Genomic DNA, 13,816 nt, shown 5'->3' on the forward strand with positions numbered 1-13,816 from the left:
AACTCGACCCTGCCTCCTGGCCGACGCAGCGACCGGAAGCAGAATGCCACTCGTGAGAATATCAGGGCTTTAATAGTGAGGGGAGGGGAGCTGACTGTGGGCCCTGCCGATTGGCCAGGCGCAAGTCGGGTCTTGTTACACAGGATGTGGTCATCTCTATGGCGCGCATGTCCCTTGATTGTCATTGGTTAGTTTAAAGAAATCCCGGCTTCTGGGAAGAAGGTACTTTCCTGAGCACATGGCGGCTGCCCCAACATGGAGGATCTGGGGTAAGATGGAAGGCATAGCCCTCGTCCTTTCAGGCACAAGCACAGGAGGGTAAACAGACAATGCCCCTATTATTTGCCCTGTGCTAAACTGTTGCTGAAGAATTCCTTCAATGGTGGTTCCCTTTAATGCGGCCGCAATGGCGACTCCTTGCATATATGAGGGACCAATATCTGTGCAAATGCGGATATAATCTGAGAAAGTCCCCTTTCTTTGATAGGGCTGCAATGCAGCTTGACAAGCAGTGTTGGCATTTTCATATGCCAGCTGATTAACTATTAACATGCCAGCCTCTCCATCCACCACTACTCGGCCAACAGCCTGTAATAGCCGAGAGACAAAATCCTGATACTTTTCATCTGGCCCTTGAATAATTTTTGAGAGCTCCTCTGTTTTCTGACCAGAGGTGGGTAACTTTTTCCAGGCTCTGATTCCAGCTCCATTAATTTGCCCATCAGCTTCCTGGGGGTATTGAATTTGATTATGGGTATCAGCATAGGCTCCTTCTCCTACAAGCATTTCATAAGAAATATTAATCTGGGCAGCTTGTTCCTTAGCCTTTTCATCATATTCTGATTTCCAGAAGAGATAATCCCCTCCTGATAAACAAGCCTTGGCAATAGCTCTCCAATCATTAGGTGGGAGAGCCTCTGAGGCTATGGTTTCCAAGATGGTTAAAGTATAAGGGGAAGTAGGCCCATACTGAGCACAGGCTGTTTTTAACTCCTTCAAGGTTTTAAAAGGCAGCGGGTGATAAGTACGCTCACGCTGTCCCGTGTTAGGGTTCACCTGTTCCATAACGGGGAAGGCGTGAATGCCCAATTCCTCACCACACTTTCGTGCCTCCTGCAAAGCCATCTGGAGAGGGGAAAGTGGAACTGGTGCTGCACAAGGCAGCAGAGAGCACCGGGATCGGCCCCTGCGGCTTCTCTTTTTCTTGCCAAGAAGCTTTCATGTTTCTAAAAAGTGTTCTAACACATTCTCCATATCACTACCCTCTTCAGTTCCAGCAGAAAAATATTCTTCCTCCTCTTTTGCCTGGACAACACCTGTATCATCATCATGATAAAGGGCAGCAGCTTCCTCAAGATCCTTCTCATCTTGAGGATTTAATTTGTCTTTAAAATTTACATTATTCCTTTTTAATATACTGTCTTTTTTAGACCCCTGTTTTGTGCCATCACACTGCTTCTCTTTTTATCCTGGCTTAAGAGATGGTTGATTATGGTCATGCCTGGGATCTAAACAATCCCGTATCAAATTCCATAAGGAAAATGCATCAACCGGGGTCTTACTTGGCCCAAGGGCTTTATAATGATTGCGCATTTGTTCTCCAACTTTATGCCATGTTTCTAAGTTAACGGTTCCTTCCTCAGGAAACCAAGGGCAGACCTCCTGAATGAATTTTAAAAAATTTTCTACTTGCTTGTCATTAACCTTAGTTCCTTTACTGTTGAGCATAGACTTTAACATTTGCCCATAAAGGGCATTTTCCCTAGATTCTAACTGTCCCATGCTTTACTCCCGACTATCAAAAAATTGCTCCTCCCTTACCTTAATGAGTGCACTCTTTATTTGGAGGAGTTCCTCACCGTCTGCTTCCCAAGTCCTCAGGACCCTGGTTTCAGGAGCCAATTTTTCAGGGCCAGCCTGACAGGTTGAACCAGGCTGAGGTAGGGAGGTGGGAATTGAGAAAAGAAAGAAAGACAGGAGAGCGGGATCGGGAGGATTACAGGTGAATCGAGGAACTGCAGCAAGTTTATTAACCACGCAATGCCTTTTATACACAAAACACTGAATAGGAGGTCTGTCAAGAAGAATGTATTCTTTGTTCCTCTTACTCTCTAAGGGAGAGACAGAGCAGAAGGACAGATTCTCGGTACAGCAAATCTCAGTAAATAGTTACAGACTTCTTGGTAAGCCATGAAAGGCTGTTCTCATTCTACAAAGGTTGCTCTCATTCTACTGATAACTGCCATCAAACCAGTCTGGGAAAACTGTGTGGGTAAGGGTCCCAGCCTTGCTAGCCCCTTCAGGTGCAAGGACCTTGTCAGCTTACACATGGTCTTCAACAAATCAGAGCGAGTATATGCAAATTAATGCAACCAAGATGGCGGCCGACAGCCATGGAGCTGGAGCAAGCAGGAGGCTTGGTTGCCCCGGTGATGGAGGAAGCCACGCTTCCCGCCTGCCCTGGCCAGCTGTAGCCTCTGCTCAAGGCAACAAAGTTTCAATTATAGAAGATACATAAATCTGAGATACCTGCTTCCAGCCAGCCTCCACTGGGAGCTTGGGTGGCTGGGACTGTTAGCCATGAGCCCCTCACCCAGGCTGGCCAGGCACCCCAGTAGGGACCCCTACCCTGAAGGGGCTGTGGCCAGCCTGCAAACAACCATCAGCCCCTCACCCAGGCTGGCCAGGTACCCCAGGGGTGACTGCCCCCTGAAGGGGCTAAAGCCAGCCTGAAAATAGCCATCTGCTCCTCACCCAGGCTGGCCAGGCACCCCAGCGGGGACCCCTACCCTGAAGGGGCTGTGGCCAGCCTGCAAGAAGTCATCAGCCTCTCACCCAGGCTGGCCGCACCCGAATGGGTTAAGGGTCCCACTGGAGGACTTGGCCAGTTTGCAAACATCCATCAGTCCCTCACCCAGGCTGGCCAGGTACCCCAGGGGTGACCTCCCCCCCCCCTGAAGGGGCTATGGCCAGCTCGAAAACAGCCATCTGCTCCTCACCCAGGCTGTCCAGACACCCCAGAGGGAAACCCCACCCTGAAGTGGGTGTGGCCAGCCTGAAAACAGCCCTCAGCCCCTCACACAGACTGGCCAAGCACCCCAGTAGGACACCCACCCTGATCCAGGACACCCTTCAGGGCAAACCAGCTGGCCCCCACCCATGCACCAGACCTCTATCCTATATAATAAAAGGGTAATATGCAAACTGACCCTAACAGCAGAACAATTGGGAATGACTGGTCACTGTGACACACACTGACCACCAGGGGGCAGATGCTCAATGTAGGAACAGGGGGAGCTTTGCTCAGCCACAAGCCAGGCTCATGGCTTCCAGTACAGTGGTGGTGGTTGGAGCCTCTCCTGCCTCCTCAGCAGTGCTAAGGATGTCCGACTGCAGCTAGACCTGCTCCCTCCTGGCAAGTGGACATCCCCTGAGGGCTCCTGGGCTGCCAGAGGGATGTCTGACTCCATTTTAGGCCCAATCTCCAGGGGAGCGGGCTAAAGCCAGCAGGTGGTCATTCTCCAAGGGGTCCCAGACTGCGAGAGGGCACACGTCGGGCTGAGGGACCCTCTCAAGTGCATGAATGTTTGTGCACTGGGACTCTAGTGTGTGTGTGTGTGTGTGTGTGTGTATATATATATATATATATATATATATATATATATATATATATGATGCAAAGTGTCCCCTTGGGAGTTTTACCAGGAGACTGGGAGTTTGAGCGTTAGCTATGATGTGCACTGACCACCAGGGTGCAGCACAGAACAAAGGAAGGGCCCAGCTGGCAACCAGAAGGCCCCAATCCACCCTGATTGCCAGCCAGGCCTAGGGACCATACCTGTGCACAAATTTATTGCACCGGGCCTCTAGTATGTGTGTAGACACACACACACACACACACACACACACACACACACACTAGAGGCCCAGTGCACAAAAATTTGTGCACTCGGTGGGGTCCCTCAGCCTGGCCTGCTCCCATTCACAGTCTAGGATCCCTTGGGGGATGTTTACCTGTCTACTTAGGTCCCACTCCCGGGGGCATTAGGCCTAAGCTTGCAGTCAGACATCCTTCTGGCAGCCAGGGAGCCCTCAGGGGATGTCCTACTAGAGGCTTAGGCCCCCAAGGGATCAGGTCTAAACCGTTAGTTGGACATTCTTAGTGCTGCCAAGGAGGTGGGAGAGGCTCCTGCCACCACCACTGCGCTGGCCAACTATGAGCCAGCTTCTGGCTGAGTGACACTCCCCATATGGAAGTGCACTTACCACCAGGGGGCAGCTCTTGCATTGAGCATCTGCCCCCTGGTGGCCAGTTTGCATCATAGCAACCGGTCATTCTGCCGTTCAGTCAATGTGCATATTAGCCTTTTATTATTATTATATAGGATGTCCCCATTTCCCCCCTTTTGCCTCCTCTACCCAAGTCTTGCCCCCCACTTCTCTCTGGCCATCACCATACTGTTGTCTGTGTCCATGGGTTGTGCATATATTTTCTTTGGCTAATACCTTCTTTAAATTCACTTCTTTAAATTTTTATTTTCAGATAAGTGCTTATAACTGCACTATTACATATTTTCTATTATATCATTTAGAATTAAGATATTTTTTAATTGAACTCTTGTAAATTTTAGCACAATTTAATAAATTATGATAGAAGCAATTAGATTTTTCATGTAATGCAGATACATTTCAATTAAAATTTTATTAATTTTTAATTTTTTAATATTTTAATTTGAAATAATCTCATACGTGTAAAAAAACTATAAAATACTACAGCATATTATATGTACCCTTCACCCAATTTCTTAGGTGTTAATAATTTAAACATAACCATTATACAACTAACAAAATTTGGAATATATTTTTCTTATAATCTCTTTAATGTTACTTAATCCATTTACTTTGCTTTTGTTAATCTTCACCCAAGGATATTTTTCCATTGAATTTTAGAGAGAGTGAAGGGAAAGGGAGAGACACATTGATTGGTTGCCTCCTGCACATGCTCTGATAGGGACTGGGGATCAAGCCAGCAACTGAGGTCCATGCCCTTGACTGGAATTGAACCTGGGACCCTTCAGTCACGGGCTAATGCTCTATCCACTGAGCAAAACAGGCTGCAGCTTAATTCATTTACTTTTAATCTGTATGTGTCTTTATATTTAAAGTGGGCTTTATTTTTTATTCACCCTCATAATCTGTCTTTTAATTGGTGCATTTATGCCACTGACTTTCAGAGTGCATGCTGATAAAGCTACTACCATATCAGGTGGCTTCTAGGGCTTCTGGGGCCGGGTTGCCTTGCCGCCTGGGACTGGATCGGGTCCTGGGCGGCAAGGCAGGCCGGCTTCTTTTTTAGTTTTTTTTTTTTTTTAATTTAACTACACACAACAAATACTTTGATAGAATTTAGATTTACATTTGTATAGAAACAATCTGTGGAACTCCTCACCTCAAAACTAAGGTATCTAAAAACAGGGATTCATCAGTGTCGCTTTAAATAAGTGTGTGGTTAAGAGTTGCAGTTCCCATTTTCAACTGAAATGTGTCTCTCTGCTACTTCCCTTGGGTCCAAAGCTTAAGGCCTTGGGAAAGTGGCCGGGGGAAAAAGGGTAGCTGCTCTCCTATCCTTCTTGTGTGTGGAGGACAGTGATTGGAACAGGGTTGTCATGGAAGCCAGGAAGTAAAGAAATCAATTGCACATTTCTAGTTGCCAAGGGTCAAAGTCATAACGCGTCTTTCCACAACTCCCTATCTGTAGATGTAAAGTTCCGTTATAATGGCCCAAATGCTGTCCCCTCCCCGCACACTCCTTGCCTTCACTAATCATGTCAGTAATTATGGGTAGGTTGTGGCTACGGTCCATACATCCTCCCTAAAGGCCGGTCATTTTGTCACATTTAGGTATCATTTTTTGCATTATGTCACTTAGATGTTGTGTCTTGTGCCCAGTTAGGGTCTACCACCCACTAAGAAATGCCTCATCCCACCCTCGAATCCCCAAAGTACCTAAGAGTGAAGACCCCCTGGAGACAGTGACTTTGGTGGAGCACCTCCCAGAGATGCCTAGATCATGCCATTGATCTTAATCCACTCGTAGATGTCCTGCTCGCACACTATGTCAGAGTTGATGAGCAAGTATCTGTCGCCAATGCAGAAATGCTTCTGGCAGGCGGCACATTTGAAAGACTCCAGGTGATACACCTTGTCTTTCACCCACATCGTCATCTCATAGGCACGGATCCACTTGTCACAGGAGGCGCAGAGACCATCTTGGCCAAAAAGCCCGAAATAGTCCCTCCGGCAGAGCTTGTGGCCCAACTTGTAGTAGAGGCGCCGCCCCACCTCGCCTAGCCGGCACCCGCAGAGGTCACAGCTGAGACAGTCCTCGTGCCAGTACTGGTCAATGGCCTTCAGAAAGTAGCGATCCCTGATGTTCTGCTGGCAGCCTCCACATGTCAGCAGGGATGGGGGAATCTGTAGCACCTCATCCACGGGCTCCTCAGACGGGTCCAGGCTCTTCCTCTTGACGGCCGAGTACATTGGGGAGGGCGGTGGCGTGCTAGGCCGCGGGGGTGCTCCCTTTATGACTCGGACCCCCTGGAGTGCTCAGGCTCCGCCGCTCCTGCGCCTCTTCTGGCCAGGGCCCTCCGGCTGCGAGCTCGCCCCTCCGCGCTCACGGACAGTCACCGTGCTCCCTGCTTCTCCACCAGTTCCTTCAAATCCAGGATGGAAAATAGCTTCTTTTCAGAACTGTTGTTCCAAAGATGATGTATTTTGGTGGCTTCTCCAATCAGATCGAGGCTGTCACTCCTCTGCTTACTCAGCTAATTGCCCTTCTTCACACCTGTTGCTAGTTCCTGGCGCCTATGCCACCTCCTTTCCCTGCCCGGACACTCACTGGTCCTGGTGGACAGCAAGGCCTAGGGCTGATGGCGTGTATCCTTCCCACTTCTGCTCGAGGCCAGTTGCTGTTTGTTGAGTGTGTTGCAAACCCATGGTTAGGGGAGCTGGGCCCCCTGTAGCCCGGTTGTCTATCTGATGGGTGGAGTCTTCGCTCCTGCAGTGAGCTCTCACACTGCATGTGCTCTGCCTGGAATCTCCAGATTTCCAGGGGAGATCCTCTATGCTGTGCCAGATGGCAAGACTGGATGGCCCCAATCCTGCTCAGACCCTCAGGCCCTGGCTCAGAATGTCGCAGGCCAGCTTCTGGGGCAGCAAGGCGGGCCGGGCCTGCCCTGGATGGCTGCCTGGCTGTCCCACCCTGCCTGCAGTATGCAAATTAGCTGCCATCTTTGTTGGCGGTTAATTTGAATATTGCGCTGATTAGCCAATGGGAGGCATAGCAAAGGTACGGTCAATTACCATGTTTGTCTATTATTAGATGAGAGAGAGAAAGAGAGAGAGAGAGAGAGCGAGAGAGAGAGAATGGGAGAAGGGTTTGACCTGGAATTCAGGAAATCAAATGCTGGACTCTGCTAAAATTCACTCTTCTTATGTATAAACTTATATTATTATTTAATTAGTCAATGGCCTCTCAATCTTATCCAACAATGTCCCCCTAATAGTAAAAAATAATGGATGCCTATTTTTGGGGGCAGTGGCAGAGGAAAAAACAGTTATTCTATGGCTGGCTTTGAAATAATCTTTCTTTTAAAAAAAGATGTTAATTTTAATTTTGTAGTCTTCCCCATAATGCATGTATTTGCTCTGAGGAAAAAAAAAATCATTTATTTGCCAAATAAACTGATAACTTTTTCCAGATCATCAAATTAGTGTTCAAGTAATAAATAACTTGACCATCCATTGTTTTTTCAGTCACACAATGCTCTTTTTCTAGTCGAACTCCTACAGACACTGAAACAGGTACAAGAAAAGTACATTTTACATAAAAAAAAAAATCCAGTCAGTCACGCAACCACACTGAATTATGGACACAAAACAAACAAGGCACAATAGCAGAGGTCCCTACTCTATCAAGCAATCCCACACAGTTATAAAAAATATGCCAAAACCATGTGTCTTCAAGTACGGATCACACCACACCCAACAGCAGGAAGAATCACACAAGGGTAGAAATAAACCCGGCCACTGAGGGACTCAGGGTGCCTGACAACATCTCGCGTTGTTTGACACACATTCACACATCTAAGGGCCAGGCGAGGCACAAAAAGGGTCTCTTGCTCATCGGAGGCTCTGGCTGGTCGCCGCCCCGCCCCGCCCCGCCTCGCCCCAGCTCGTCCCGGGCACTGGACACGCCGGCCCGTTCCACCCTCTGGTCGCATGCGACCCCAAGTCTCGGCCTCCCTCACCGCCGCTGGCGCCCGACGCCTGCGCCTTGCGGCCCTGGGCGCCTGCGGATCCTGGCAGCGGGATCCGAGAGCCCCGCTAGGTGGCTGTATCGTTTAGCGTCTTCGCCGGCCAGCCACAGCCTTCCAGTGGTTGGACTACATTTCCCAGAGCCCCCGCTTCCTAAGGCGGCTTCCTTTCCGTTTGTTCGCGCGACTTGGGGGGCTCGCTTTGGGGGAGAGCTGTATCTGTGGAGGAGCTTGGGCCAGCGCCGGTGGGACCCGCGACGCCGAAGTCGCACTGGACCCCGAGGGCGATCCTGAACTGCGCCTTCTGTCGAGGTGGGCGGCGATGCTCGAAGGAAACGTCGGTGTAGTTTCTTGTGTGGCCGTGTCTCTTGTGTATTTGTATTGTGAGACAAGCATGACGTGTTGGTGACTTGTCTAAGTGAATGGGCGTGTGCTACGGTGGTTTTGTGTTTAAGTGTTTGTGTGAGTTGTTTATGACTCTGACGGTTTGATAATACGGCTATGATTGGTGTTGTTACAGGTCCGCGACAGTGCTGTTGTGAAAGGATGTTTAGATGTTTTTGTGTCACTTTGAGGTTGTGGATGTGATCGTATCATGTGTATTACTGGGGTTTTCCGGTGACTTTGAGGTGTTACAAATGTTGCTGTGGTTTAGTGTTTGTGACTGCTTTTTCCTCGACCTGGTACTTGGTTGTGTTTTTTTGACTTGTGTGGCCGTGTTGTCTTCGAGATTGTGAAAAGAGTAAAATTGCTGCTGTGAAAGGGTGTTTTGGGCCATTGTGTGTCCCTGACAGGGTGCTTGGATGTGCTTGAATAAGGTTGTGTGTATACTCTGTGTATGATAGGATTTTGTTTAAGACTAGGTGATCTGACAGTATAGTATTAACGTGGTGAAGGTGACTCTGGCTGGAAATGGGATTGTGTCCCATTGTGTCATCATTTGTATATTTTATGGTCTGTGCCCATATGAGAGTTCAGTGGGATACAGAGGTAAAATTGTTTTTTGGTATTTCTGGGGTTCATTCTGGGGTAGAGTCGGCCTGTGGGTCATGAGTCCCACCTGGCTTTGTCCTTCCCTGAGGACTTCTTTCTCTTCTGGCCACAGTGAGGACCCTCTCCCTTTCCCCTGTTCAGACATGGCCTCTATTGATTTCTTTATTCTGTATCCTTACTTCACCCTGGGATTGCAGTTGTAGGTTCCTTGCTGCTTTCCTGTGCCTTCTCACTTTGGGTATTGGATGCAAGAAGTGACAAGAAGTCAGAATTTGAGCCTGTGAATGAATTATTTCTAAGCCACACACCTGGTCTTGGGATGAGAATTTTAGAGCTGGTAATACCTTAAAGAAAGGCCACATAAATGTAATGGGGCTTTCAGAGAGTGTGCTGTATGAGGCAAGCCACACACTTAAGAACTTGTAACACTCCCCTGTAGGGGTCTGTTTCCAGTGCACAACTTTGAATCCAGAAATGAATTCTAGCCCAAGACAGCTGTGATTTTCTTTCTGATACAGAAAGTGGAGGACTGTTTTGACTGCTCTCCATGTTAAATGAGGGTAGATTGGGGGATGAGAGACAGACAAAGGTATGGTCTAATTTAGAATATGACCTAAGAAAGGCCTCATATTTCATAATTCCATTTTCTTTTCCTGAGAGTAGGGCCCAGAGAAGGAAAAATGGCTGTCATGCATTCAAAAGCAAAGTCCAGGGTGAGTAGATGTTTTCTCTATTTCCTGATCTCCCTCTGTTTGTTTCAGGACATAGGCATCTTTTTCTTTTTGAAATTTCCTAGCTAAAGTGTTTTCGAATAATGCAAGGACAAGGCAGTTTTCTATAGATTGGGAGCAAGGAATATGAGCAGTAAATTGTGATAGATGCTTCCCAATATTCGTTAAGTTAAGGAATAATGGATTTGAAATTCATATTTCTGACATAGCAGCATAGCTTTTTTTAACATTTTAAAATTTTCAAATGTACACAAAAGTATAATGAACCTGCTAAAATTTATCACTTGCCAATCTTATGTAATTTATTCTGTCTTCAGTTCAAAATCTGTCAGTTTCTGCTTCATCTATTTTGAAGCCCTACTATTAGGTACATAAATATTTTAATTACATGTCCTAATGGTGGGTTGGCCCCTTTAATCATTATGAAACAGTATCCTTTATCCCAGTAATATTCTTTGCTTGGGACCTCTACTTTGTTTGATAGTTAATGTAGCCACTCCAGCTTTTTACATTAGTGTTAACATGGTATATCTTTTTCTATCCTTTTACTTTTAACCTATTTGTATTCTGATGGTTAAAGTGCATTTCTTTTAAAAAAATTATAATTATTATTTGAAAGTATGACAGATGTCCCCTTTTCCCCTCCCTGCACTCGTTTCCTCTGTCTCTGTTTCCTCTGCCCACTCCCCCCAGGCCTTTACCACACTATTGTCTGTGTCCACGGGTCATGCATATATGCATATAATTCTTTGGTTAATCTCCTCCTCCCCTCCCCGCCCTGCTGCCTACCTGCTTTCCCTCTGAGATTCATCAGTCTGTTCCATGCTTCTATGTGCATTTCTTGTTGGCAGCATTTAGTTGAATCTTTAACTTTTTATTTAATATATATATTTTTTATTGTTGATAATATTACAGATATCTCCCATGTCCCCCCTTCCCTCTCTCCTCCCAGCCTGTTCCCACCACCCCAGGTCTTCACTACCCTATTGCCTGTGTCCATGGGCTATATAAGTACTTTGGTTTATCTCTTCACATCCCCCCAACCCCACATCGAGGTATGTCAGTCTGGTCCATGCCTCCCTGCTTCGGGTCTTATTTTGTTCGTCAATTAATTTTGTTCATTAGATTTCATAAGTAAATGAGATCATGTGATATTTATCTTTCTCAGATTGGCTTATTTCACCTAATATAATATTTTCCAGATCTATCCATGCTGCCCTAAAGGATAAGAGGTCCCTCATTTTTACAGCTGCATAGTATTCCATAGTGTAAATGTCCCACAGTTTTTTTTAATCCATTCATCTACTGATGGGCACTTGAACTGTTTCCAAATCTCAGCTATTGTAAATAATGCTGCTATGAACATAGGGGTGTGTATATTCTTTCTGATTGGTATTTTGGGATTTTTAGGATATATTCCCAGAAGTGGGATTTCTGGGTCAAACAGAAGTTCCATTTTTAATTTTTTGAGGAAACTCCGTGCTATTTTCCATAGTGGCTGCACCAATCTGCATTCCCAACAGCAGTGAACTAGTGTTCCCTTTACTCCACATCCTCGCCAGCACTTGTTGATTTTTTGATAATAGCCATTCTGACAGGTGTGAGGTGATATTGTGGTTTTAATTTGCATTTCTCTGATAATTAGTGACTTTGAGCATATTTTCATGTGTCTCTTGGCCATTTATATGTTCTTTTTTTGAAAATATATATTTTATTGATTTTTTACAGAGAGGAAGGGAAAAGGATAGAGAGTTAGAAACATCGATGAGAGAGAAACATCAATCAGCTGCCTCCTGCACACCTCATACTGGGGATGTGCCCACAACCAAGGTACATGCCCTTGACTGGAACCAACCTGGGATTCTTCAGTCTGCAGGCTGACGCTCTATCCACTGAGCCAAACTGGTTAGGGCTGTATGTCGTTTTTGGAGAAATGTCTATTGAAGTCTTCTGCCCATATATATTTTTTAAAGATATTTTTATTGATTCCAGAGAGGAAGGGAGAGGGAGAGAGTGATAGAAACATCAGTGATGAGAGAGAACAATTGATTGGCTGCCTCCTGCAAGCCCCCCACTGGGGATTAAGCATGCAACCCAGGCATGTGCCCTTGACCAGAATCAAATCCGGGACCCTTCAGTCCACAGGCCAGCACTCCATCTACTTGAGCCAAACCAGTTAGGTCTGCCCATTTTTTAATTGGATTGATTGCCTACTTTTTGTTGAGTTGTATAAATACTTCATTTATTATTTATTTATTTATTTATTTAATTGACTAAGTCAGTGGTTATCAACCTTCCTAATGCTGCTACCCTTTAATACAGTTCCTCATGTTGTGGTACCCCAACCATAAAATTATTTTCGTTGCTACTTCATAACTGTAATTTTGCTACTGTTATGAATCATAATGTAAATATCTGATATGCAGGATGTATTTTCATTGTTACAAATTGAACATAATTAAAGCATAGTGATTAATCACAAAAACAATATGTAATTATATATGTGTTTTCCGATGGTCTTAGGCGACCCCCGTGAAAGGGTTGTTCAACCCCCAAAGGGGTCGCGACCCACAGGTTGAGAACCGCTGGGTTAAGTTATTACATATGTGCCCTTATCCCCAAGTTTCTCCCTATCACCCCCCACTCATGCCCTCACCCGCCTGTTGTCTGTTTCCATTGGTTAGGCCCATATGCTTGCATATAAGTCCTTTGGTTGATCTTTCCCCCTTACCCCCACCCTCCCTTACCTTCCCTCTGAGGTTTGACAGTCCGATCGATGCTTCTCTGTCTCTGGATCTGTTTTTGTTCATCCGTTTATGTTGTTCATTATATTCCACAAATGAATGAAATCATGTGGTATTTATCTTTCTCTGACTGGCTTATTTCACTTAGCATAATGTTTTTCAGTTCAATCCATGCTATTGCAAATGGTAAGAACTCCTTCTTTTTTACTGCAGTGTAGTATTCCATTGTGTAGATGTACCACGGTTTTTTAATCCACTCATTTACTGATGGGCACTTAGGCTGTTTCCAAATCTTAGATATGGTGAATTGTGCTGTTATGCACATAGGGGTGCATATATCCTTTCTAATTGGTGTTTCTAGTTTCTTGGAATATATTCCTAGAAGTGGGATCACTGGGTCAAATGGGAGTTCTGTTTTTAGTTTTTTGAGGAAACTCCATACTGTTCTCCACAGTGGCTGCACCAGTCTGCGTTCCTACCAGCAGTGCACGAGGGTTCCTTTTTCTCCACATCCTCACCAGCACTTGTTGATTTGTTGATGATAGCCATTCTGACAGGTGTGAGATGGTACCTCATTGTCATTTTGATTTGCATATCTCGGATGATTAGTGACTTTGAGCATGTTTTCATATGTCTTTTGGCTTTCTGTCTTCTTTTGAAAAGTATCTATTTAGGTCTGTTGCTCATTTTTTGATTGGGTTGTTTATCTTCCTTTTGTTAAGTTGTATGATTTCCCTGTAAATGTTGGAGATTAAACTCTTATCAGTGATAGCATTTGCAAATATATTCCCCCATGCAGTGGGCTTTCTTGTTGTTTTGTTGATGGTTTCCTTTGCTGTGCAAAAGCTTTTTATTTTCAATGTAGCCCCATTTGTTTATTTTCTCTGTAGTTTCCATTGCCCTAGGAGCAGTATCAGTGAAGAAATTGCTTCGGCATATGTCTGAGATTTTGCTGCCTCTGGATTCCTCTAGTACAGGGGTGGGCAACCTTTTTGTGAGTGCATGCCCAAACCAGCAAAATCTCTGACTCAAA

The 13,816-nt window shown here is 45.7% G+C and overlaps 2 protein-coding genes across 3 annotated transcripts in view; one reads left to right on the top strand and one right to left on the bottom strand.

Moving 5' to 3' along the window:
• Positions 1-5,408: 5,408 nt before the first annotated feature.
• On the bottom strand, positions 5,409-7,342 carry LOC118674448 (rhombotin-2-like). The gene has a single exon (XM_036346273.1). It carries the CDS (start codon positions 6,538-6,540, stop codon positions 6,064-6,066), a length of 477 nt encoding a protein of 158 aa, XP_036202166.1. The 5' UTR covers positions 6,541-7,342; the 3' UTR covers positions 5,409-6,063.
• An 809-nt stretch (positions 7,343-8,151) lies between these two features.
• Positions 8,152-13,816, top strand: part of LOC118674044 (zinc finger protein 420) — a 70,400-nt gene continuing 64,735 nt past the window's right edge. Inside the window, exons 1-2 of one of the 2 annotated variants that reach the window (XM_036345211.1) lie at positions 8,152-8,627; positions 9,972-10,021. The gene's annotated coding sequence lies outside the window, so the exon portion shown is untranslated. The remainder of the gene's footprint in view (positions 8,628-9,971; positions 10,022-13,816) is intronic. The other variant, XM_036345212.1, reaches the window with a different exon arrangement.

Source organism: Myotis myotis, unplaced genomic scaffold (genome assembly GCF_014108235.1).
Source record: "Myotis myotis isolate mMyoMyo1 unplaced genomic scaffold, mMyoMyo1.p scaffold_m19_p_19, whole genome shotgun sequence".
Lineage (NCBI taxonomy): Eukaryota > Metazoa > Chordata > Mammalia > Chiroptera > Vespertilionidae > Myotis > Myotis myotis.